The sequence below is a fragment of the Xiphophorus maculatus genome, chromosome 16, assembly GCF_002775205.1.
Source record: "Xiphophorus maculatus strain JP 163 A chromosome 16, X_maculatus-5.0-male, whole genome shotgun sequence".
NCBI classification, from domain to species: Eukaryota; Metazoa; Chordata; class Actinopteri; order Cyprinodontiformes; family Poeciliidae; genus Xiphophorus; species Xiphophorus maculatus.
The window spans coordinates 24,527,960-24,553,870 of record NC_036458.1 but is presented as its reverse complement, the minus strand read 5'-3'; the positions used below and the strand labels follow the sequence as shown (position 1 = coordinate 24,553,870).

The window sequence follows — 25,911 nt, the reverse complement described above, 5'->3', positions numbered from 1 at the left end:
TTTACCAGAAATGAAAAACTAACAATATAATCAGAACTCAGGATGCAAGATTTCGTTCATAAAAATTTTATAGAAAACGATGAGTTGTAGCACCAATATACAAAAATAACATCCATCCAGAAAAGAACAAATCCCAATAAATTAACTTTAATAAAAGCAAATTTATTTAGTCTAATAAACAAAGTGAATGTAAGTTTTCATGTTTAAATGATGAGTCTTGGCTCCAGCAGAGAGTCCCAACGTTCCATAACCTGCAGGAGAGACGCAGTAGAATAAAGATTTTATTCAAGACACACGCTCAAAGGTTTATCTAACAAACTTTGCTGACAGTCACTGAAACATAATGAAGTCTACAAAACAAGCAGCTTACTGAGGATCCCCTCTGTATGGCGTACTCCACTCTTTCTGAGCCGTCTGGATTCTGATAGACCAGGTCAAACTTGCCTGGTTCAGCAGGAGCTGGAGGGAAGCACACCAGAAATGAGAGGAACCGAACACAGGACATGAACGGGGCTGAGATAATATGAAGTTAGATTACAGTAAGTTTTTTTTATAATGATGGAGTCATGTTCTATAAATTGCAGCTTTTTCTTTTGGCTTTAGCCTTTTTTTTTCAGAAATAATGTAATAATGTTGTGCATTCTGTAATAAATGATTGCAAACCACTGATTGTCTTCATCCTAAACAATATACTTATAAAAGTCGTATTGTAGATCCTACGCATTTATTACATGATGCACCACATATTACATTATCATTTTAAAAAATAGCTACCTCTGCATTTTGTAAAAATCAGCACAAAATATAATAATATTACAGAAAGTATCACAAAGTGCATTACATAATGCTGTTTTTAACTATGTTTAATTACATTTTGAAGCCTGATTTTGTTACATTATTACATATTGCCATGTTATTACATAATGTGGCATTTCAGGCCCATTTGCTTTGAAGAAAGAAACCTTTTATTTTGTGACTGACTGTTAAATTCAGCCAACAGAGCGAGACTCGATTCTGAGTGGGAACAGAACTAAACTCACATTGTAAAGCCGGAGTATTCCTCACCATAAGGTTTGTGCAATTAATAAAGCATTCAGAATGAACCCCACTTGATTTAAATCATAGGCCAAAAGTTTCAAAAGTGAAATGTTTGGTTGCAGTGAACAAAACTTGTGAGGCTCCACATAACTGGTCAGATAATGAGGATGAAGGATCAACACATTTCGGGATGCAGTGATATGAAAATATTGATATTGCTGTTATGGCCGATAACCGATATTATACTGCGTCAGTTAAACTCTCCACAATCCTGAACTCCATCACTGTCACAGGACCGAACAAACACCGCCTCACCCGCTGCCCAAAAAAATAAGCAGCAACAAATGGATATACATATCTGTTAATATCAGCCACGTTTTATTTAATCAAACCAATATGTTAAAAAATGTCTAATATGGGCCAATTCTGATGTTAGTGCTGATATATCGTGCATCCCTAACAACATGTTGTGCTGCAACATGTTTCTGCAACATGCTATTTCACTGCCATCACCTCATAATTCTGAGATAAATCAAATAATAAACACTTGATATGTTCCCTCCTGACTAATACAATAAAATATGTTCTAAACTAAAGTGAAGGAGTTTTATTATTGTTTATGTTAAATTAGTTTTATACACCGATAAAAAACAAAACAACAAAAACAACAACAACAACAACAAAAACAGTTCCTACCTTGCGAGGCATTAAGAAGTTCCAGCTCAATCTGGTTGGTTGTCGGGTCAAAGTTGATAATCTTTCCCTCCTGATGTACATGTAGACAGACATGTAGAAGGTTTGAGGAATAAGGAATTCACTAGAACAAGCTTGGACGTTTTATTCAGCTACACTGTTAGGTTATGAGAACAATGACTTCATCAATGCTGACTCTCCTCACCTTATATTCAGATACTTCTGGTGTGTAGTTCTCTGTTAGCTCCAGCAACTGTACATGAATGAAAGGATGGAGAAGGTGAAGAGAAATATGCAAGAATGATTTTCCCCTTTATTGAACATTGTAGCTTTCTCCTGTGAGGGTAGGCGCGTTCACAGACCTTTACTGAAGGGTCTCTGATAAAATCCTGAGCTAGATTTCACAGTGTAAAAAAAATTATATATATAAATATATATATATATATATATATATATATTCATTCTCTGGTTGTTTGCGTGATGCTTGATGTGAAACAATAAAACAACTAAATGGTTTTACCCATAACAGTTGTATTTAAAAAGAAAACCACCATGAAAAAGTCAAACTAATCAAACACTGTTGCCTTTTCCATTTTTTTGTTTGCAGAGCAAAGAACATTTATCTCCATGTGATGATCAGTCCTGATTAATTATCATTTGTTCAACCAAACTGACCTTGAAGGCGATGCTCTGGCCCACCTGGGGCGGGGCAGCCAGCAGTGGCATGGAGCTGTAGTCCTTCGGGACGGGTTCTGCTTCTTTCTACTCAGAGAGACTTGAAGTTATTGTCCAGCCATATATTATTAACACCAGATAACTTAATGGCAACATGAACACATGCATCTGTGTCTAAACTGTTGAGACTAACATAAAGCTGATAGAGTAGTAACTGTTTCCTAAACCTGTCCAACTACCTTCAGCTTTACAGACTAAACAGACTAGAACGTTGGTTCTTCATCACTTTCTCTCTTCTTTTACTAAAGTCTACATCAGAGGATTTGTTAAAAATGATTTTATCTAAACTTTTACTTCAAAATAAAACGCTGATGACAGACACACTTCAAATTCTGCACTGCTTGTGTTGGTCCAATAAAGTATATTAAAGTTAGCAGCCATAGATCTGTGAAAAACGTAAGTTATGATGATAAAAGCCTGAATTCCAGTGACAGCACTGCTGTCCTGATCCACACAAACGCAGCAAACATCTGCAGGCACATCTGGAGACTCACCTGCAGAACAATAGACTTGTTGCTCAGAGAGTCAGTCTGGTATGAGGGCTCCTTTGTGCCATTCCCGAATCGCTCCACGTCACTTTGACCTCTGACCCCGGGGCACTCTCCAAGATCCCCTTTGGCCCACTTCCTGTCCCGGCCCCTACCGAGGCCCCTCCAGGCCCCCGGGCCAGGGATGTTCAGGAGAGGCTGCTGCGGCCGGCGGATAACCAGCTGGATCTCTTCTTCACTGTCTCGGTTGAGCGGAGGCTGCTCTGTGCTGGATGCCTGGTTCTGGTTCTGAGCTGCAGCCGTGCTGGTGTCGGGGTGTAAAGCTTTGGATCCGACTGGGACTTTTAAAGTATCGGCTTCATCCGAGGAGGAGCCCGTTTGTGAAGACGCAGATGAGGAAGGAGGCCGAGATTTTTCGGGGCTGGGTTTCTGGTTTCCCTTTGAAGCAGCAGGAGAGGCGCTGCTTTTCTTGGCTACTTTTTGATGACAAGCTTTACCTCCATTCCTGCTGGGGCCCGATGAGGGGACAGTCTGTGTTTTCACCTTCCCTGCTGGGGTCTTGTCAGGGCTGGAGGGCATGTGTGAGGCCACAGCAGCTTCAGAGACAGCAGGATGGCTTCTGTCCACTGACTTCACTGTCCTCTTCTTCTTCTTCTTTTTTGCAGCCATCTTTATTTCTAACATCTTATTCCCATTACCACCTTTAGCTAAATCTGACCCATCTGCTGTGCCGTCCTCCAGCTCGTTTCTCTTCTTCTTCTTCTTCTTGTGCTCTGTGCTCGGTCCCTCTGCGGTGTCTCTCTGTCTCTTCTTGCAGGACACAGCAGCAGTCTCTGGACAGCTGCTGTGTCCATTCACCTGAGCCAGACATTCCACCTTCACCCTGATCACAGAAACACACAAATGTTTTTAAATGGTCACAGGGTCCTGTGTCCTCACAGAGTCTAGGAAAATTATTAATATCTTTTAAAACTTTTGCACATTTTGTCACATTATAAGCTTTAATTGATTTTAGTTGGATTTTACTGAAAACTGAACGCATCGTAATGCGTAAATATAAAAACCTTTCTTTCATGGCAAAATAAATAAGTTGTACACATTACTCCTGAAACTTTTTCCAAGTAGCCATGAAATCACGAAGGTAAAATGAACTTTGGTGACCTGACACTAGGGCTGGACAATATGGCTAGAAAACATATCACAATGTAAGAGTGTCATATCAGTTGATATCAATAATTACTGATTATTGACATATGAATTACTGATAAACCGGAGCGTGAGGATCGATGAAAAATAAGTACAGAGCAATTCTGGTAGAAAACAGTTGGAGACTGCAAAAAATCTCTAAGAAACTATAATGAATGGTCCGGGACAATATCAGCCCATCTGGTTCTAACTTCACAAAATACGAAAAAGTTCAAGTTATGAATAATTTAGAAAGGAACAGAAATTCCCTTGCTGTGAGAAACGGTGTTTAGCTCAGTTCAGCTCAGAGAATCAAAGATCCAAATTCCAGATGAGAAGAATGCCTTTTTCAAATCAGCTCCATCTTTGGAGAGCAGGTTGTCATGGTGATTTGTTTCTAATCGTACCAACACGATGCTGACCAGACTGAGCTCTGTCTCGCCCAGTGACACCTGAACTGAACGCGCACCTGACGTTGTCGTTGTCCCGCACCACGTAGATGCTCTCCGTGTGCGGCAGGTAGCAGTCCTCTATGAACAGGCTCAGGATGCTGCTGCGGCTGAACTCAAACTTCTCCCGGATGACGCTCTCCAGGTCGGCCACCACGCGGCACGTGTTCAGGTCCACGAGCAGCCAGCACATGCGGCACCCCACGACGGCCGGGGGCGGGTAGTCAAAAAACAAGCGGAGGCGAATAAACTTGTTGCCGTGCGCAGCCATGACGCCAAAACATTCTATTCATGCGCTCCCTGGCTAACTCAACCAAAGCTTCCGCTTGAGCCTTTCAAAATAAGGCTCCACCTCTCACATACTGCCCCTTAGAGGCCGGGAGGTGGTAATAGTCACCTATTACCACCTCTTCCAGTGAACTGCATTCTGCTTTCAGCTGTTTACAGAACACTGTAACTAACTTTTTGAACACATTTTTATGTGTCATGATGTGAAGTGGTGAATAGTATGCACTTGTATGCGGGAAATTTACAGGAAAATAATAAAATAATAATACGGGAGCACGGAAGAGGGGTAAAAAACAAACAAACGGTAGTTTGCGAGGAAACCGGAGCCTAGACAGCTGTGAGGAGCTCTATGCCCTCCTTTGGCCATGGCTTGGACTTTTTCTTGCCATTTGTTTGTCTTTATTTTATTCACACCTGAATCAGGGATTTCAGCCATATGATCCAGGTGTGATGAGGAAGGGGCGCATTTAACAGCTGCAGGATGGTAGTTCTCTAGAACTGGAGTTGGCCACGCACCTGACCGAAATGTTTCCTGAAGCTGTTCTGTTCAGTGACTTTATTTCAGACGAACTAGCTAGCGACCTATAGATACTAGGACCTCCCTCTCCCAACCCGTGGGTGTGTGTCAGCTGACTGGGCTGGTGTCATGTGATTTCTGTCCTGAATCAGAGCGGAGCGGAGCGGCAGGCTGGCTGAAACAATGGCTCGGTTTGGAGCTCTCCTCTGTTTTCTCTCTGTTCTCATCTCCCAAGGTAAGCTTTCTGGATTCCCCCTCTAAGTTACTAGAACCTGCCTTAAAACATGATTGTTTTCTGATCATCACCACCTGTAAGCTCTTTGACTGCACTGACTGCAAACCGAAAGTGAATCGTTGTAAATAACTTTCTGAATAAGCACATATTTGAGTTAATTGTAGAGTCCATGTAGATACAGGAGGATGTACGTGTGTTGTTCGCAGGGCTTCCCTCTCCGCTGGCGGGTAAAGAAGTCTGGGACTACGTGGAAGTGAGACCCGGGGCCCACATGTTCTGGTGGCTTTATTATGCTGACAGTCCGTCTGCTCAGTATCAGGACCTGCCGCTGGTCATGTGGCTGCAGGTACAAAATAAAACCTAAACCAATCACACCTGTACTTCAGCATATTGGTCTGAGTGACGTCAGATTAAATCAATCAATCAATCAAATTTTATTTGTATAGCACATTTCAGCAGCAAGACATTTCAAAGTGCTTTACATCATTACAAACACAGAAACACAAAGCAACATAGAATCAATAATCAAAACAAAGCATTAAGTCAAGTTCCATCAATAAATTTGTAATTTGTAAAAAGAAGGATGTTTTTTTTCTTCATGTCCAGTCATATTTCATAAGTTAGAATCTGCGTTCACATGAGGCTCGTTGACCAGATTTAAAGTACAATTAATGCTAGATACCCTAAGCATAATATTAAACGTATTATAAACATAATATCAACTGTAAGAAAAATGTTAGTTTCTTTTCATTGGTCTGTCATATTCTAATTTTAAATGTCACGTTTTCAAAAGATGTAAGCAGAGAAAAGCAACAATTAGCAGAAATAAAAACTGGAAACACCAGCGTATGGACAACAGAAACACTTCAATAATTTAATAATAATTTGAATTAATTGAATATGTAAAAGAATGCATCCATCAGTGCCATTCAGTTGAACGGCTTTGTTTTAAAGTAGTTTGTGATCTATGAAAGAACTGAATTTAAAATGTTTGTTGGTGGAAGTGAATGTGGCGTCACCTGATGAGTAACACCAGAGATGCTTCTATTAGTAGCCACAGAGGAGGAAGTAACCATCCACCGGCAGTGTCAAAGTTTCCCTGAAACTGTTGCTAACGTGCTAATTCTCTTAGATAAAAGATACACAGGTTCATATTCTGCAGCTTTCTTCAGTGTGTCTCACTTTTGTTAATCCATATTCAGGGCAAACATTTAACTTGAAATGTGCCGACAGCGCAAGTTATAACAGATACTCTGTGGACAATACAAAAGTTCAGAAATGGGGGGGAAAAAAACCAGAATCTGTTATAAAATGAACCTGGCTCTGCTCTGCGTTTTAAGGGTGGACCAGGAGGATCAGGGAGTGGCTTTGGTAACTTTGAAGAAATTGGCCCACTGAACAGAGACCTGGAGCCCAGGAAGACGAGCTGGGTAAGATATCGGTGCTTTTCAGAGATTTTCTGAACTATTCTTACCTCTTGACCGTTTCAACAGTTTGCCATGTTACAACTACAAATTATATCATGCAGATTTTATTCTGATTATATGCTGCTATGATTTTACCAACATAAAGCCAGAAAGTTTCTCCCCTGGTTTAAGGTCCATGTTTCACAGTGGAGATGATGTGTTTTTTTTGTTGTTGTTTTCTTTTTTGTACAGTGATGGGTTTCTTACACAGGTTGCATTTTGCATGTATGCTTTAAGTCGAAGTTTTAGTTTTTCGATAATAGTTTAGTTGAAGTTGTATTTCATGTTACACTTAAGCAATTTCATAAAGGACCTACAAAAATATGGATGAGCAATTTATAGGTCAAATGTTCCTTTCTGTAATCCATGCTAGCTAGCTACAAAATAAAAACTAAAATAATGAACAAAAAACACTGAGTGTGCTCTATGCTGTGTTGTGTAGGTGCAGGCAGCCAGTGTGTTGTTTGTGGATAACCCAGTGGGCACCGGATTTAGCTACGCTGAACGGCCTGACGGCTTTGCCACCAACGTTTCCACTGTGGCCTCAGACATGCTGGTGCTGCTCAAACATTTCTTCACACAGATACCGGAGTTCCAGGTGAGCTGACCTCCAATCAGCTCATATTGAAACAAGAGTAATGTTGTCTAAAAGCTTGGCTAACTTGTGGGGGAGTATTTACTGTTAACTAGACTCATTCTTATGGTCCTAAGCGGGGTTATATTAATACATTTTCACTATTTCCTTCTTTAAGTTTGAGAGGATTATTTACCATATGAAAGAAGTGATTCCACTGTGAGTTAAAATGTCTGAACTTCGCAGAGCAAGCCCTTCTACATCTTCTCTGAGTCATATGGGGGAAAGATGGCTGCTGCCATCTCACTGGAACTCAGCAAGGTGAGCTTACTGCTCTTTGGGTCTATAGCATCAGATCCACAGCTTTGCTAACACAGAGCATTAGCTGTAATGATGGAGGAAAAGCTGTGTAAAGCAAGAATCACATGATGGGTCACATAAGCCAGAAATAAATCAGATTTGCAAGTTTGCTTTTTTTTAGGATTCTAAGCAGATGTGTACCCTGTAATTAACTTATATGACTTGAACATGTTGTTATATAAAATTATAAGAGTACTTTAGCTTTTCCTGATAACAATGTGTGGTTTTTAATCTGGGTGAATTGTCTGTTTACAGGCTGTAGCCCAAGGCTCAGTGAAATGCAACTTTGCAGGTGTGGCACTTGGAGACTCGTGGATTTCCCCTTTGGGTCAGTATCAGTCAGTCGTTAACTCTCCAGGTCAACCTTTGTCCCCAGTTCTAATCAAAAACACACCAGTCAAATGCTGCACAGTCAGATTTTGGACCTTAATGATTTTGCAAGTTTCCTATTGTGACAGCATTTCATGTCACACCACTAGGTGGTGTAGTAATTTAAAAAAAACATGTATTCATTTTGGACCCACATTAGCGTGGATAAATAATTAGGCTCCAAAGTGCCAGAGATCAGGATTTGCCAAACTTCCTTCAACTGGCTTTGTTTAGTAATAAGTGATATACAACTTTAGGTAAAATATGTATTTTCTTTTTATCCCTGTTTGATTCAAAGCTACTCTCTCTACCAAAAAAACTAACAGCACATCATCTCACCTTTTGTTTTATAATCATCAGGGGGAAAAAATTAATTGGTCAAATTTTGAGTCAACAGTTCAGACATCAACAAAAATAGAACAATGGTAAAGGCCAGCCAATCGTTGATCCATCTCTACGTTTTTTATTTTTTACCTTTTATCTGTGGATATTTTTAAAAATGCAGACGGCTTTATGTTTATGTACTTGAACTTAAAATCACTTTTGTTTTTAGAACTTAATTAGCAGTTTTATATAGTTGTTCACTTAAAGCTTAAAATCTTTTTTTAGTATGTGAATAGCACTTAGTGACAGATACATGCATGCAATGTTTTCATGTTTCCTGTCAACACTTCCCTGCAGTCCCTCCATATATGATCAGATCAGATCTTCATCCTTTCTTTTGTAAATGTTTATAGAGTCTAAGCGACAACATGCCACTCACTGTAAGATTGTCTTTTGTTACCAGACTCTGTGATGACATGGGGTCCATACCTTTATACCACTGTGAGTAACACACAGAATGCATTTCATTAACAACCGTGGATCCAAGCTGCTCTGTTGAATTTCTGACCTGCTGTGTGCAGTCCCTGCTGGACAACAACGGCCTGGCTGATGTCAACAGTGCAGCGGAGAAGGTGAAGCAAGCTGTGGAGCAGCAGCAGTTTCTGAAAGCCACTGAGCTGTGGTCGGTCACTGAGACGGTAGTGGAGCAGGTTGGTACCACACTGGAGCCTGAACACCCTAAAGGTTTCTTTAAACCCACAACCCATAACAATTGTGACCACTCACAACTAAACCGTTCGACCAGTCTAATTGAAAAATGGACACAGAAATCTAAGAAAAAGAAAAATGGATTACACATATACCTTCTTTTTTTTTAGTTGCTGAGGAAAAGAATACAAACACATACTATAAAGAAGGAATATAATGTATAAAATAAATGTGTTTATCCCAATACTGGAGCCGTGGAACCAACAAGCAGCCCTCTTCTCATCAAAGCCTAAGTTGAGGTATGAGGCTGGATAATGTCCAGGTCGGTACCTTAACACTGCTTGTCGACCCCTCGGATGTCCACTCAAGGGATCATAATACCAAATTATTATTTTCCTTGCAGTTGTGAAACATTTAAAACTTCCCATACTTCATTACTCATAAATCATTTGCTTACTCAAACACATAAACATAAAACATTAAGACCTGTAATGTCTTTGCAGAATCCAACAAATCAGCTTTGTGGCCCCTCTGCCTCTTAACTCTTTAAGAGTTCTTTGTTTCAAAGAAAGTTCATTTAGGTTTCTCAATAGGTCCAGTTCCCTGAATTTAGAAAACTAAAACTGCATCAAAACCTGCCTTATGCGATGATAATGACTTCTGTACAACTTCCTATAAACTATGGTTACAAACAAAACCCTAAGGTTTAAAAAGCCAATCTCTATTCCTTATGGAAAAAGGTTCATGGGATCCTTTGCCATTTTAGATTTCACAATTTATGTTTAAGGTACTCCATTAATCTGAGTTATCTCTATTGCCAGACCACAGGACAATCCTTACCCCCACCTCATGAACTATTCCCCACCTCTTGGAGGGGATCATTTTATGGCAGGAAAGAGAGCCGATAAGGATTTCAGGAGAAACTCCTATCTCTTCTGTTTTATCGAAGGATGAAAAACATACACATGTGGAGGCTGATCTGCTGCTCCATTAGGGTTGTATCATGGGATGTTTCAATTTCATCTAATTTTAAGATTGGGGGGTTTTGTTCAGCTGAATCTGGCAACTTAGGATATAAAGGTGCTGTTGCTGCAGTAGCTGCTGGGGGTGGGGGTTGCATCACCGCTGCAGCTCCTGCCTGCTTCCTGAGCTGCTGTGAGAACAGCTCACTGGAGATTCATTGTCCTCTGGTCTGACAAACATATTTGTTGGTTCCTCCTGTTTGTTCTTTTTATTTATTTATTTATTTTTATTTTAAACACACTCTTCCAAGATTCCAACCACTCCTAATCTACACCATACCCTTTTTTTATTTTCAGTGAGACGTCTCTCCACTGGCTTTCTTTCTTTGAAGGTGTAGAAATGCTAAAAACTACCCACTATCTTCCCTTAGATAGTTACTTTCTTTCTTTAGGCGAGAAAAAACGAGTAAAAACACCCACTATCTGCCTTTTAGATAGTTACTTTCTTTCCTTAAAGGTGAAAAAAGATTAAAAATACCTACTTGTTTCCCATAATTTTAGTACGGTACTCTGCGATTTAGCTCTGTGATCTGTTATTGTGTGCTTTGTCACAGAAAGTGCACTACATATGCGCCTATTGTCCCCTTCCGAGGACAATAAGTTGTACTTTCAGAGAACTCGGCACCAGTCACACTTCACACTCATACAAAAATGTCCTGATGGCTTGAGGTTTCTTATGGGGACCTCATCCAAGGGGGGGACTCTAAACCAGCACCCCATTTTTCTTTTTTTTATTTTAGGGACTTTAACTCAAATTGGAACTCTAACCCACATTTTATTTTAGGGACTCTAACCCTGAATTGGGACTCGTACCTAATTAATAGCGCTTTTTCAACTCACGTTTCTGTCGGTTCGTCTTGTCCGGTCGGATCTCGTCAATCCGCCATTGGCAGACAAAGTCGGACATAGGGCTCTGGCCCAGCGAAAACGTTACTTCCCGGGACTTTGTTTCCAAGTCCTGTTGACTCTGGCTGTGCACGGTTTTCAGCACGTTGTTCTTCGTCTGTCAGCGAATGGGTAGGTTGAGATCCTGGTCACGGCACCAAGTTGATAGGTATTTTCTCAACCTAAATAAAAAGAACCACAGGCAACGTTACTTAGTTTTCAACCAAATTCTTGCAAGAATTGAGAAGGCACAGAGGATCAGCTCCTGCAAGCCGATCTCCTACTAATGTAAGAAAGATAACAAAACATAATAATTCTAACACCCATGGCTTGTTGGGGAAAATCACTTTGATTATCAGTGGCTATTAATAATTTCCCAAAGGGCAGTTGTTAATAGAACTGATTTATTTATTATTACAGATTATTATTACCTGATTGTCAGGAATCATCATACATACCTATGTATTGTAGGTTATTGAGGTGTGGTGTTAGAATGATGGAGTGAATCTGCGCTGTGATTGAGGCAATTTAAGCAACTGAAAAACAAAAATGTAACAGACTGAGGTGAATGGACAGAGACAGCATTTTGTCTGGAGTTGCTGAGAAGCTTGTTTACTGGAGCAGGAGGGAAACAGGATGTCAATATGAAAAAGGAACAGTGTCTTATTAATTTAACTCAGATCTTCAAAGGAGAAACTAACAGCTGATGTGGATTTGGATCCAAAGTACTTGAATACAGCCAGCATGTTCAGGTTCTTTATGACTTTTATGATGTCACAGGGTATCCCTGCTGTTTGGCCAATGGTCTTCTGTCAAACTCGGGTGTGAAATGCTGTGAATGCTGGGATGTGGAGTTGCTTTACCAGTTCCAGCTTGTGGTCTGGTCACCAGGTCAGGGATGTGACTTTACACACAACCCATCGACTGATTACATGGTCGAATCCCAGAAGGTTCCAGGATGATTTTTTCCCCCCTTTCTTTTGTTAAAAAGATACCAGCTCTGTTTTACAACAGTTTAGAAATGTCATTAAGTATAGTGCTACTTGGGAAAACGTGATATGGACTGAGGAAACATTTGGGACGCACTGATCCAGAAGACCTCCACAGGTCTTGGTAGTATTCTTGACAAGTCAGGAATGTTTTGGTGCCTTAAAGACCTTTAGGAGAGGGGTTATAATAGTAGGACTGAAATAATGTACAAATCAAATATTTATTTTTCAAATGAGCAAAATTGTTTTCTTCCCAGAACACCAATGGGGTGAACTTCTACAACATTCTAACCCAGCAACCAGATGAGAAGGTCACTACTGCTGCAGGAGAAAACTTCATCTGTATGGCACTGTCTAAACCTAGACTCCACTTACCAAATGAATTTATGAAGATTGGACCTAATATTATTGCTCTAGCTGACAGATGTGCTTTTCCTCTCTGCATCAGCTCTGCAAACCCACCGCCACATTGGCCCTCTGCACAAGCAATCACTGAACGAGCTGATGAACGGAGCAATAAGGAAGAAACTGGCCATCATCCCTCAGAATGTCACTTGGGGAGGTACTTGGATTAAGTCTCCATATATAGACTGTCTGGTACACATCACAGTGTTATGTTTCTTGTTCTGTCTGCCTTCTTTGTCCTCATCTATTCTGGTTTGTAGGTCAAGCAGAAGACGTGTTCAGCAACATGGCTGGTGATTTTATGAGGCCAGTGGTGGATATAGTGGACCAGTTGTTGACAGCTGGAGTCAATGTGACGGTTTACAATGGCCAGCTGGATCTCATAGTGGACACCATCGGTAAACGAGCTTCCAAATCAGTAATACATTTAACACTAGAGATGTACAGAGAGGCTGGTGACCAGCTGATGTGAAACGCAGAAATATATATTTTGTCTCTGGTCAGTGAATACCTAAACACAACTAGTTCACACTTGCAACGCTGTTCCTTTGAGAAGAACATTGTTTTTGCTGTTTTTGATATTAGTGAAGTGTTTTAAACTGAAGTACAAGTTGCAGAGACATGTCTATGATTTAGTCAGGTCGCCAGACACAGACAGAGTATGGTAGATAACAGGAAAATGACTTTTCAAAATGTTTTTGAGCTAACTGAAAACTAGGGTTAGGGGTAAGTAACCCAACTTAAGTAACCCAGTTGGTAACCCAACTGAAAGGTTGAGCTGGTGTGGGCTGGGTTTGGAGATGCTGGCAGTCTTTGGGAAATCTGTTAAGGTTATGTGTGTTCCAAAGATTAATCACTCGGATTGCTTTTTACTGTTAGTCAAGTTATGCTAACCACTAAAAAGAGGCTAAAGACTGTTGCAAATGTCGACTTCAACAATGTCTGTTTTTAAAATTCTGATGTGCATCTGATCTTCACCTGTTACTACTGCTAAACTACTACAATTAAAATGATTGTGATCATTTATTTATATAGTCTACAACTGATCAAAATGTTATCAGTTGACCCAGTTCAGACCCAGTTGTACCACAATGGAAATTCAGCCCCAGTTAAAGGGGAAAGTGTCTATAAACCAAACTATTCCAACCTTTTAAGGTTGGAATAGGGTTTTCATTGAGAAGCGCTCAATGAAAGGACTTCTTTCATTGAGCGCTCTGATAATACACCATGACACTCCCCCTTCTAATTTAGTAAGACATAAGAAGATTAAAGCAGAAGGATATATAAATCATTTTCCAAATAAAAACTTGAAGCTAGTACATCTCTGGTGAACACATGTTCATGTTTCTTCATGTTTGAGCTCATTTTAAAAGCTCATTCATAAATCATAAAAGCACATTTTTATTGTTCCAGGTCAGGAGCTTTGGGTGAAACGGCTAAAGTGGGAGGGACTTCCTGGTTTCAGCCAGCTGAGGTGGACCCCCCTGGATGACCCAGCCTCCCCAGGAACCAATGGAGCCTTTTTCAAGACTTACAAGAACTTTGCATTCTACTGGATCCTCAAAGCTGGTCACATGGTAAAACCTGAGCTGGTTCTAACTACTTTAAAGTTTTAAATATTGAATTTCATGAAACACTGATCTGTTTAGTTTGGAAGAATAGAAGGGTGTAGAGTAGACCTGTAATACAATGTAGATGGTAGAACTGTAAGATGCAAACTTTTCTGGTATAAAGTATTTTATCTAGAAGTACTCAGATTTTTGCTTTGCTTTCTGTTTGGTGTAAAAAAAATTTTTAATTAAGTTAAATTAAATTAAGTTAAATTCAAAGTGCATATTTTATAGCAGAAATGGTAGGAATTCAGTGTTAAACTGTAATCTTGTTATATCTCAGATTCCTTCAGACCAGGGAGCCATGGCCTTGCAGATGCTGAAGATGATCACGCAGCAGGACTGAATGAAGGTTGTGCCAGCTGGGACGGCTCTGACAATCACAGAAATTCTTCTTTTTTTTTTTTTACTTGCTTTCCAAAATTGACTTTGATATCAGGTGTACTAGACTGAAAGTTCTGTCAATTCCAGTCACTAAATACAACTTTCTTTTATAAATACTCTTGTACGTTTTCTTTCTTTTTTTTTTGGCATGCTTCTATGAGAAACATGGATCTAAACTACTAACTTTCACTGGATGAATTGATTTGCAGTTGACGAATGGCCATAAAACGTAACATTTGGCACCATATGCATGGGATCTGTGGGTTATGTCTCTATAATCTACACCATCATTATGCCGTCACCATCTACAGTGACTCTCTAAAGAATTTGAATTAATGAGTTATAACATTTAATTTCCCGTTGGGATCAATAAAGCATTTTGAATTGAATCTGCATAAGGGTGTTGAAAAGGTTTAGGCTCCACTTTTCCAATTGGAAAATGGTAGAAATGAAAATTGGAGCAAAAACATTTTAGTCCTGATATGGATGATATCCTCCACAATAATGTCCTGATCAAACTGTAAGCTCAGCTGATATTTTGAGAAGTATGGTTCGAATCCCCACCTAAGCCTTTCTGCATGAGGTTTCCTCCCACATCCCAGAATTTAGCAAATAAGGATAATTGGTCCTTATAAATTGCCCTGTGTGTGTGTGTGTGTCTGTGTGTGTGGGTGTGTGTGTGTGTCTGTGTGTGCGTGTGTGTGTGTGTGTGTGTTTATATGGCCCTGTGTCCAGGAAGAACCCCACCTCCTTCATGACAGCTGGAGAAATGCACCAGGCATCCTGTGACCCAGCAAAGATAAGCTGGTATAGAAAATGCAGATTTCACAAAAAATAAATGTCTGTGGTTTTATGAAGTGGTGCTCTCAACCACTATCATCAAAATAAAGAATGAAGGAATGTCTGGCATGATTGTGTTCCATTCTTACAGTGGAGTTATCAATACTTAAATTGATAAATTGAGCTGTTTTAGATTACTCTCATCACACTGATAGAAGTCTCACTGTATTGGATTTCTGACACGGCGGTGGAGTCTGGTCACTGAGGCCACATGTTTGCTTTGCAGAACGATAACATGACAGGAAAGAACTGGGACTGAGTTGTGTGTGTTTTCTGTTTTTATTTCAACCTTTTGAGTTAGCCATCTGTATTGCCTTGCTAGAATATTGATGCACTTGAACACTTTACATTTTATGTTTGCATACTTTTCTGTATTTTATTGAGGTGGTATGTGGTTAACCAATACAAAGTGTTTAGTGCTCACAGTTGAAAACAGGTATATGCATACACTGTATAAAAATATACAAAGTATAACTTTCTAAAATGAAATCAGACTAAATGTTCTGGTTCTCCTTCAAACCTCGCTCTGTGTCTCTGTATCTCCTAGCGTGACCAATCATGGAAGCTTCTAGCCACCTTGTTTTTCACAGAAATAAGAAAACTTATCAATTGATGGATTTTTAAAAATGAGACCAGCCACTTCTGGTCAATGAGTGGCCAACTCACTTTTTACGTAGCAACTCATCGTTATGGCTTCTATGAAGACCATGAAGTTTGCGTGGTTGGAACAGTGGTCTCAGAAATACATTTGTCCAGAGCCACAGTCCTACAGCTTTTAAATGTGTCCTTCTCACACACTTGAAGGCGCTGTAAGCTTTTCGAGGAATGCAGTTTGAGACTCAGAGGTTGCCCTAGTAACTAGTGATGGTGGGATGAAGCTTCATGTGCCGTGGTGCTTCTTTTGCTCTACTGTGACATCAAGTGGACTATATATGTAAAACAGGCAACATGAAAACATGATATGTGAAGCCTGCAATAAACAAGTAAATGTTTGTGATTCCGACAAATAAATTCTGATTATAATCTTAATCTGTTTATATGAAACAATGGCTGGATCAAAAAGAGAACTGGGGTTGTGATGGGCTTGTTACTCTAACCGCATTATTTATTACTTAAAAATAAAAACTTTAACTGTGCTCAGGTTCAGGTGGTTTCTCTGTTTGAGATGATTCCATCTGCTACAAAAACCATCCACGCTCAAAATGTATAAATGAAAGTCTTTAAAGTGTTGAACGTATTTGCATACAGTTCCTTGTATGAAATCCATGTTCAGCTCATTCTGTGTAGCTGAGCTGTCTTCTTCCCCACCGGCTCTCCGGGACGAGGGAGCCCCACCTGGTCACCGGCTCCACCAGCAACTCCAACACGCTGGGCGGCTTAGGCACAAGCAGCTCTGTCACCCTGAACTGGTTGGAGTAGGCCCGGGCCAGCAGCTCCAGCTGACCTGGAGGGGTTCTTGGGTCCGGTCCTCTCAGCCTTCTCCAGTGCACCCTGAAGTGGCGCACAGATTCCACAGGGTAGTCCCAGCGCAGGGTGGCATTGAGGCGCAGGCAAGAGGACGAACTCTCTGGTGATGAACCGGCACCACGGAGCCAAACCACATCATCAATGCACAAGCCCCGAACAGCGTCAGTGGGTGGCTGCAGAGTACCCACGTCCAGTACCTGACAGAAACACAGCAGTTCCTTCAAGACATGTCAGCTTAGACCTAAAAAGTAAACCAGTTCTTTTAATTATTGGATCTACATAGATACATTCATTCTGGATGGATATTATCTCACTCTTGGTATCTGAAATGGAAGAACTGATCTACGTTGTTTATCGGGTTAGATGACTTTTGAAGTATAAAGTTTAAGTATGGTTGAGGTCAAGGCCATTCCAGAACTTAATGTCAGCGTGTTTTATTCCCTTTAAAATTAGTTTATGTGTGTGTTTGAGAACAATCTCCACTTGATCCAAGGTGGAACCTCTGATAAAGGAAATTAGTTAAGATGTTCAAGAATAACCTAAGACCCACTGACAGACTGAGCAGAACTGCATAGGAAGGTGATGGCCAGGCGAGTTCTTCACTGAATCTAGTAGAAAAGTTTAGAAAACATAAATATGATTCTTATGCGTTTCTGCAGGGACTGAAAAAGGCACATGGCAGTAACCTTGAAATCTGAAATCAAAAATATAAATAATTAGAGTAAAACCGGATCACGGCGTATGAAACTGACTTTAATTATATGACAAAGATAGGACTTTAACTAGGCCATTTTATCTTTATGACCAAACATGGAGGAACAGCATTCAGATGATGAACCACAAATCTGGAACAAACTTTCTGAAAACTGCAAAGCAGCTGGAACAATGATCTCCTTTAAGTGCAGACTTAAAACACACTTGTTTAGAGAATAAATGAAACATTGAAACATTAATAAACATTCTGATGTGTAATAATGCCATCAGACAAAATGTTATGTTTCAATTGTTGACTGTGCTCTATAACTGTATTTTTGTGTTTTTATGATGTAAAGTGCTTTGAACTGCCTCGTTGGTGAAATGTGCTATAAAATAAACTTGATTGATTGATAGATATCATAGAAAGCAAGATTGGTGAACTCTAGATGCCACATGTTTCACTGAGATTTACCTGTTAACTGTAGAATGAGACTGATTACAGTCCTTTATAATAATGCCAGAACATAGTTAAAAAAACTTCCCCAATTTTCCCAAACAAAAAATGACTTAAAACTATGTTGGAAATGGTCCTTGAGACGCATAAAAACCATAAAATCTTTATGCATCAAACCTTCTCCAGCTACACTTTCTATTTCTCTGTCCCATCTAGAAAATGATTCATGTTCTCTGTAGAGAGTAGTGATCGCCTCACCTTGATCTCTCCCACTCTGCAGCTGAAAGTCGTGTCCTGAGGCTCCCCTTCCCGATGGATAAGGACACACACTTCTCTGAGAATGCAGCCATGAAGCTCCAGTTGTGAACATCTGCTCAGAGCAACATTGGAACAACAGAAAGAACAGACATTTACACTCTAAAATGAAGTCAACTCAACTAAACTGCTGCTCCGCCGTCATTGTGCCTCACCTAACAGTCCATCCATGCAGGTCTCTGTTTCCACAGAGCTCAGACATCTGGCTCTCTAGCTGCGATCCACTTCCCACAGTCTCAGGGGTCACACTGTTTACTGTGGAGAAACACACAACATTTATCAGCTCAAACTTTAAGACAGACTGCTTTCCTTTTCAAAAACATCCAAGTCAGCTTTGGATTGTTTTCCTTTATAGAAAAACATATTTGATTGTACATTTCTAACTTGAATTGTATTTAAGATCAAGTATTTGTTATAGAAGAGCTTAATATACATGTTTTGTGTTTAAGTTTAAATGTAAGGTTATACCGAAGAAAGACTGTTTGCCCAAAAAAGTATGTTTACTAAAGTATCGATAAGAGAGCTGCTGTACGGATCTATTATAGAACTTCTACATTGTGTGTTTTTGATCCAACAACAAATTCAGTGGATTTTTGGCTGTGTGTTTCTCTTCATATTGGTCCTGAGGTTATGTTCCACAAGAAACTCACATGTGACCTCATGGACATCAGTGTGGGAACAGTGAGAAGAATCTGTTGTCCTCAGCTGCAAAGAGACGGTGATGCCAGCAGACGCTTTGTACACCAGAGTTACCATGATCCTGGAATCCAGCGGCACATGGAGCGAGAAAATCCTGGCAAATACACAAAGTCACTGTCATTCTTTTAATGCTTATAGCATGAACATTTTATTGAAAAGACAGAGCAAAGTCAATATGCAGGTGTATGACAGCATCATCAATTCTAACTCCATGGCGATAAGCAAACTGCAGGGGGTCTTGATATGTCCTTGTCTGCTTACAGGAGTCCCTCCAGGTTTATAGTCATTGATGACTGATGGGTGAGTTTTCTTCGGTCCCAGAACCAGGCAGGATGTCAACCACATCAATGGAACTTTCTTCTGGGTTGGCCTAAGACTGAAGGGGTGCTGCACAGGCCCTTCAGGACTCCGGGGCCCTGCAGTCTTCCTCTCCAGCTTCTTCCTGCATGCCTGCCTACTCGCCATCTTTAATCCTGACTAAGTTACTCCTCAGTAATCCCCCGTTTCCCTCACTAAAAGGTCTTTTTTGTCTTGTTTAACAGTTCATTTGGGTCACTAGTGACCCAGGGTTCATTACTGGGGAAGTACTTTGCTGTTTTGGTGGAGACGTTATTAAGTACAAAGTAGCTTATATAGTTGGTCTCACACACACACACACCCACCCACCCACCCACCCACACACACACACACCCACGCACACACACACACGCACACACACACACACACACACACACACACACACACACACACACACACACACACACACACACACACACACACACACACACAGAGTCATGATCTCCTCTCCAATCTGTAGCCTTATAATAATCCTGTTGGGTTCTTACACAAGAAACTCATTAAATCACTGTGTAAAGCTATTTGTTCTATTCTGCCTCATGATAAATATAGAGTTGGTCATACAGTTAATATAAATGTGTATATGTAAACACACGCAGACACTTTACTTGGCACAAATTGGAGTGTTTAAAGTTGAGGGGATGAGTCCGTCCAGCAGCAGAGAGCAGCCTCCATTCCAGGCGTCTTCAGGGCAGCCGCTGCTCCTGACCCAGCCCCCGTCCTCCAGAGCCATGTGGTAGTACAACGGCTGGATCTCCTGAGCAGCCAGGTTGAACCAGCTCTTTGCCGTCTCATGCTGCAACACACAGGAACAGCAAGAAAACGTCTCTTTTTACCTCTAGGTCAACTTTAAAGCTGGGAACAGGAACAGTAGGTTATGTTGCTACAGGCTCAAAATGTTTGTATGTTTGAAGAAAATGGCTCAAACTGAATGTCAAGAAACGGAATGTCAACCTTTAAACGAAATGTCCAAAACAAACACACAAAACTGACAGTAAAGTGTCTTTTTAGGATGAATGAAGCTTTAATCCAATTCAAATTTTCATCTTCAGTTTGAACTTTTATTTTGTTTATATTTCTTTTCAAACCTACAGACATTGAGGCTCCTATCAAGCTCTATATGTCAGAAACAAACCTTTTACACCTTAAATTAAAGTGCTTGGTCTACATCAGAAAGATCTGACAGTCATTAGTTGTTTCATGCATAGCGGTGGACAGTGGACAGCTCTCTAAAAGCCATTTTCTAGCGTTTCTTGTGGAGTTTTATGTTATAAAAACACACAGACCACTGAAGTAGACACTAGTGGATCATACTCTATCAACTGCCGGCCGTCCACTGCAAGTGCAAGAAGATTTTTGTTAAATCCAATATGGCAGAAAGACAATTAACCAACTTAGGAATATCTTGTCCCTTCTTCTACTGTAGAGGACTCTTGCAGGTAGAAAAAATATTGTGACATCATTTAACCCCTTAAAGACTAATACTACTGATGTATTTGCCAAATAAACACTTCGTATTTGGAGAAAATTTCAACTGATCACCTAGAAAAAAAAATCCTAAAAATTATTTTTTTATATTACAATAAATTTTTCTCACCTTTATTATGCTTTACAAAAAAATCAAAAACACTTTGTGAAATAATTCTGACATAAAGGATCAGATTTCACGCATGAAAGAGTTAAAATGCTACAGGTTTATCATCTGTTGTTTATGTTATTAGGAACATAAACATTATCAGCCTAAAACTAAATAACTAATTAGTCATCAGAGTAAAAGATTAAAGACACAGGCATTTAAAAACTTCATGCACGCTAAGAGTTGAGCATTGTTCATTGTCATTTTATATACATATACTGATACCAGTTGGTGTGTTGGGGTTGGTTTTTTGCATTTAAGCTTTTACTCCTTTTAGTTTCCAGTCTGTGAGTACCTGTCCTTCCCTGTAGACTGCTTTCCCAAAGCCCTGGCAGAAGGAGGAGATGAATGGAAGCTGTGAAGCTGGTCGGTGGATGTACAGGTAATCTGAGAGCAGAGCCCAGAACCTGCAGGGGGAAGCAGAGCGTCTCGGTGTCATTATGCCTGCAGACCTTCACCAGGTGTGCACTGCACACGCTGAGCTGGCCTCACTTGTCTTGATGGGTGCGGAATTTGCTCTTATCACTTTGACTCTCATACACCCATCCTGGAGCGAAGATGGCTGCAGAGAAGTTGTGCTTTCGGATGACGTCCAGAGCCTGTCAACAGCCAGAACAGGATGCAGAACTAAGACAGTGATCTGAGAAGAAACAACTGGACAGACTGTTACAGTTTCTACCTTATTGGTTTCCAGCATCCCTCCCACCACCTTCCCTCTGGCAAACACATCCACCCCTATGTACACATCAGCCTGACGGCCTTGGACCACAGAGTAGTCCTTCATCCACTCCAGGTTTTCCTCTGTCCAGTTGTAGTTTGTAAAGAAGCCATCACAGGCATCAAAAAATATCCTGTCAGAGAAGAGTGGCACAGCTAAATTAGTGTCAACAAACCAATCATTTTGATTCTAGGACGATGTGTTATGGTGACAGCAACATGTATTTCATAAATATTAAAAATAGACAATGCTCATGTCTCAAGCAAAATGCTGGATGAAGAGGTTTCTTACTTAAAGCAGTAAATAATATATTCTGATATCCAGAAGACAAAGATTAATGAGAGAGAGTAGAGGTGTAGCTGTTCCCTGGAGGTCAGCTTTCCTAAACAAACTGCCCACCATCTATCATCAAATGATCTCCATATGTCCACTGAAATTTGAAAACACCACTGATTGTAGAACATGAAGTCAAAAATAGTTTTCCCAGAGAAGCTGCAGATCTGCGCTTGTCAAACAGAACCTCAGACTGAAAGAAGATCAGATAAACGTTTTTTTCTCCCTTCTACTCGCCTGTTGGACTGGTTGAGTTCATTCTGCCACTGAAGCTTTCCGTTCTCAATGACACTGTCGTACCACAGGATCAGGCTGCTGGGCACTCGCTCGTGCATCTGCTCCGTCAGGTAGCGCAGAAACAGCGGAGCGTTCTTCACAGCTCCTTCCTGCAAAACATCAGCGCAGAGATCCAACCTGCTGCCTGATTTATTCATTAACCAGCCATGCCACAAAACCTCTGAATAAACCAGTGCAAGCTGAGGTGTTGGGGGGTGTGGAGGGGTTTCCAGTAAAGATGACTTCTAAAGTAGGAAAATGTCACTGATAAAATGTTTCAGAAAACTACGATTTAAAGGACTTCAACAGGATACCAGAGAAGGTTCCAAAGTGACTGGAGTTTTCTTTGACTGTTAGAAGCACGGAGTAAAACTGGCCCCTCCAATCAGACGCAAACAGGAAGGGTTTTTATATTAAACTCTCTCTGATCCTATTTTTAAAGTTAGTTTGAATTTAAAAATACATATTTTATTGTTTCTTCAACTAAGAAGTTGTCTTTTCTATAACATGCACACAGCTTTGAAGGAAACCAGTGTGTTTTGTTAGTACGTCCACCGAGGAGAAGAATTGCAGACTTATGACTCACACTCAGAGTGTTCTCTATGTTAATGAGCCAGCCATCAAAGCCGTAATAATGACTGATCTGGACCAGCTTGTCAGCCACGGCCCGGTACGACTCCTCATCTTTCAGGAAGGCCTCACACACTGCCGCTCCGTCAGTCCACTCTGTGATGAAAGTCCCTGAAAAGCAGCTCAGTGATTCAGATTACGACAGAAGGTGTGAAGACAGGTCAGGTCAGAGGCTAAATATGTTCCGTCATAACTGTGTAACAGTTCAAGGGGTATGCGTAGTTTTGAAAATCACTGTAAAAACAACTCCAGGATATTAATCCAGATGAGGGCCTTTTATGCTTACCAAGAACTATGACTCCATGTTTATGTGCAGCATTCGTCCACACGGCTGGAGGAACAGTGACCATCTGATGAGTGAAGTAGTTAAAAATGTCTATGTACTGCCAATGGTAGAAGGCATAGGGTTCCTCTGAACTGGTGCCTTGGACAAACCTTAAAAAGAGAAGTAGGGATGAAATGTCATTATAAAAACACAGATTTTAATGCAAACATTCAAAAAAGAACTTCTAAACGGAAGAAGTTTAATCAGAGATATAGCCACCATACCGGTCGTCCAGGTAGCCACCCATCATATCATGGGACACCAATGTCCGGCGTAGACAGTTGACCAGACGGGGCTTCCGAGATGCCAGAGGAACGGCTGCCACGTTGAAGGGGTTCGCCTCGCTTCGGTTCCATGACAACAAGTCATTCATACAGGATAGACCACAGCTGATTGGTTCGGTTGTGTCTGCATCGTAATGTTTGGCTGGGACAGGAAATGAGAATAAAAGCAGCACAACACATCATCATACTGGCTACAGGTCAGAGTGTCATCAGTCTTCATGGCAGCCATCTTACCAGGAAGAGCAGAAGGTGAATACTTGATGACTTCATGAACACTTGAGTCCACAGGCTGGTCAAAACACGACTCGGTCCTGAAGAAACACAAGGTGCCTTATTTTATGAAGAAATGCAGTCCAGCAAAAAAAGAAATACAAATATTTGGAAACCTTAACTCATGAATATGTTGTTGTCCAGTCCAGATCTTTAAATCATGGAATATTTTTAACTATCTGCAAGGAATTCATCAATGCTCTCAGTTGTCTGCATTGGTTTTAACTGCATTCTTGATATTGGGATAGTGTAGAACGTAAAAGCGCAACAGAGCAATTGAACAATCTGAATGGCTTTGGACTTTCACACCATGTTAACAGAACCAAGCCGCAGGACCTGGACCGGGTTATTTCCAGATGTCTAAACGTTTGTGACTGTTGTTCTTTCTGACTATCGCATAAATATGAATCAGTTAAGTTCTCCTCACCAGCAGATTTACCTTATAAGGAGGCATAGTAGAAGACCTCTAACGTCCAGCCCTCTACTGCACAGACTTGACTTTACCAACATGATGTAGTTATAAAGTACACACCTAGCATTTTTGGGACCTACTTTTGCTTCCACTTCCACCACTTTTAACTCAATCTTTTAAAAAAATATGGAATCTCTTGTGAGTGTCTCTCTCCACTTCAGGCTACATTTTTACATTTTAATCATTTTTATAACCTTAGAAAACCACGTAATTATGTATTATAATCACCACGGCATCATTTTTGTCTGTTTGTTTTAGACGGAAACTGTCCAAACTTAGTTTTAATCTGTTAGCATAGGAAGAAGTTTTTTCTGGAAACTGTACCGTTTCTTTTTACTGTCCACTTTCCCGTCTTCAGCAACGTCTCCACTTCTTTTGAGATTATCAGCAGCTGGCAACCCGACTTCTCCGAGAATCACGTTTTCATCACCAGATAACTCCATTTCTCCGCACTGAAAGGAGTCAGCAATGAAAGAGAAACCAGGAAACCCCAAACAAACAACTACTTCCGAGTTTATCCTTTCAGAATAAAGATGCCGTGTTGGAGGCTGACAGTGAATGGTCCAACCACAGATTGTCCTTTTTTGTCCTCATTTTTCTATGTAATAATAATAATAATAATAATAATAATAATAATAATAATAATAATAATAATAATAATAAGTAGTAGTAGTAGTAGTAGTAGAAGAAGAAAGTCCTAAAAGAGAAGTAATTTGAAACTGACAAAAGTAATAAGTAACGATTCGCTCAAAATTAACCAATACAAATTTGATATTGTTTTTGATGTTATTAAACATAATATTTTTATTGTGTGTGTGACGTAGTGTTATTTATTAACGTCCCTCTATGTAATAATGATGTAGCAGAAGAAGAAGGGGAAGTGGATCAGCCGCAATAAAAATAACTTTGAAGTAATAAAAAATGAAATTCGTAAATTGCACAAACATACGAAGCAACATTTTTTATCAAGTGATAAAATAACGATTTAAAGGTTTAAAGTTCAATGAAAGTAGTATTACACAAGTTACAGAATGCTGCGTTTTTTAAAATTGTTTTTATTATTATTATCTTTCAAATATTTTCTTTTTATGGCTGAAGAATGAACTCGTGCGTTTCATTGACCACTTGCAGATGGACAAAAGCCAGAGGGACAAAGGTAGCGATCTTTTGTTGTTGAGTGGAACCAGAGCCTTTAAGCTGTAGGAGACTAGTCACACATTGAAAGCACTGGAAGCATAACGAATGGGACAGTGACGCGCGAGCGAAGAAAACTTCACAATGCGATTTAATTAAAATAGTTGAACATAAAGTTGCAAAACGTTGCCAAACAAACAAACAAACAACAACAACAACAACAACAAGTACACCTGTCTACACTCTTTGTAAATTTGGAAGGTTAACTATATCCAAATAAA

General features: G+C 40.2%; 3 protein-coding genes across 3 annotated transcripts; 1 reads left to right on the top strand and 2 right to left on the bottom strand.

Annotated features, from left to right (window-relative positions):
* Window positions 1–27: 27 nt before the first annotated feature.
* coil (coilin) lies at window positions 28–4,888 on the bottom strand. Its single transcript, XM_014474077.2, has 7 exons — window positions 4,609–4,888; window positions 2,961–3,837; window positions 2,407–2,493; window positions 1,937–1,984; window positions 1,735–1,804; window positions 371–459; window positions 28–251 (listed from the first exon to the last, which is right to left on the bottom strand). The coding sequence occupies exons 1-7, from the start codon at window positions 4,857–4,859 to the stop codon at window positions 204–206; spliced, it is 1,470 nt and encodes a 489-aa protein (XP_014329563.1). The 5' UTR covers window positions 4,860–4,888; the 3' UTR covers window positions 28–203.
* Window positions 4,889–5,507: 619 nt separating this feature from the next.
* scpep1 (serine carboxypeptidase 1) lies at window positions 5,508–15,628 on the top strand. Its single transcript, XM_005812967.3, has 13 exons — window positions 5,508–5,628; window positions 5,835–5,974; window positions 6,969–7,058; window positions 7,537–7,692; window positions 7,915–7,989; window positions 8,284–8,356; window positions 9,185–9,222; window positions 9,303–9,431; window positions 12,583–12,667; window positions 12,774–12,887; window positions 12,991–13,128; window positions 14,144–14,307; window positions 14,624–15,628. The coding sequence occupies exons 1-13, from the start codon at window positions 5,577–5,579 to the stop codon at window positions 14,684–14,686; spliced, it is 1,317 nt and encodes a 438-aa protein (XP_005813024.1). The 5' UTR covers window positions 5,508–5,576; the 3' UTR covers window positions 14,687–15,628.
* engase (endo-beta-N-acetylglucosaminidase) lies at window positions 14,724–24,990 on the bottom strand. Its single transcript, XM_005812973.2, has 14 exons — window positions 24,821–24,990; window positions 23,989–24,065; window positions 23,695–23,896; window positions 23,432–23,580; window positions 23,102–23,256; window positions 22,477–22,625; window positions 21,868–22,039; window positions 21,681–21,787; window positions 21,484–21,595; window positions 20,161–20,348; window positions 19,147–19,289; window positions 18,652–18,751; window positions 18,440–18,551; window positions 14,724–17,228 (listed from the first exon to the last, which is right to left on the bottom strand). The coding sequence occupies exons 1-14, from the start codon at window positions 24,937–24,939 to the stop codon at window positions 16,839–16,841; spliced, it is 2,175 nt and encodes a 724-aa protein (XP_005813030.1). The 5' UTR covers window positions 24,940–24,990; the 3' UTR covers window positions 14,724–16,838.
* Between the last annotated feature and the right edge of the window lie 921 nt (window positions 24,991–25,911).

What these genes read in the sequence shown, in the direction of transcription:
- coil (XM_014474077.2), bottom strand. Translation starts at nt 4,859, where the DNA reads ATGGCTGCGCACGGCAACAAGTTTATTCGCCTCCGCTTGTTTTTTGAC. An exon ending in ACTTCTTAATGCCTCGCAAG is followed by an intron (nt 460 to 1,734) that starts GTAGGAACTGTT and finishes GCTTCCCTCCAG; the next exon opens with CTCCTGCTGAACCAGGCAAG. An exon ending in CCATACAGAGGGGATCCTCA is followed by an intron (nt 252 to 370) that starts GTAAGCTGCTTG and finishes TCTCTCCTGCAG; the next exon opens with GTTATGGAACGTTGGGACTC.
- engase (XM_005812973.2), bottom strand. Translation starts at nt 24,939, where the DNA reads ATGGAGTTATCTGGTGATGAAAACGTGATTCTCGGAGAAGTCGGGTTG. An exon ending in ACATGGAGTCATAGTTCTTG is followed by an intron (nt 23,257 to 23,431) that starts GTAAGCATAAAA and finishes GCTGCTTTTCAG; the next exon opens with GGACTTTCATCACAGAGTGG. An exon ending in CTGCATGGATGGACTGTTAG is followed by an intron (nt 18,552 to 18,651) that starts GTGAGGCACAAT and finishes TGCTCTGAGCAG; the next exon opens with ATGTTCACAACTGGAGCTTC.
- scpep1 (XM_005812967.3), top strand. Translation starts at nt 5,577, where the DNA reads ATGGCTCGGTTTGGAGCTCTCCTCTGTTTTCTCTCTGTTCTCATCTCC. An exon ending in CTCGTGGATTTCCCCTTTGG is followed by an intron (nt 8,357 to 9,184) that starts GTCAGTATCAGT and finishes TTTTGTTACCAG; the next exon opens with ACTCTGTGATGACATGGGGT. An exon ending in TGCAGGAGAAAACTTCATCT is followed by an intron (nt 12,668 to 12,773) that starts GTATGGCACTGT and finishes TCTCTGCATCAG; the next exon opens with CTCTGCAAACCCACCGCCAC.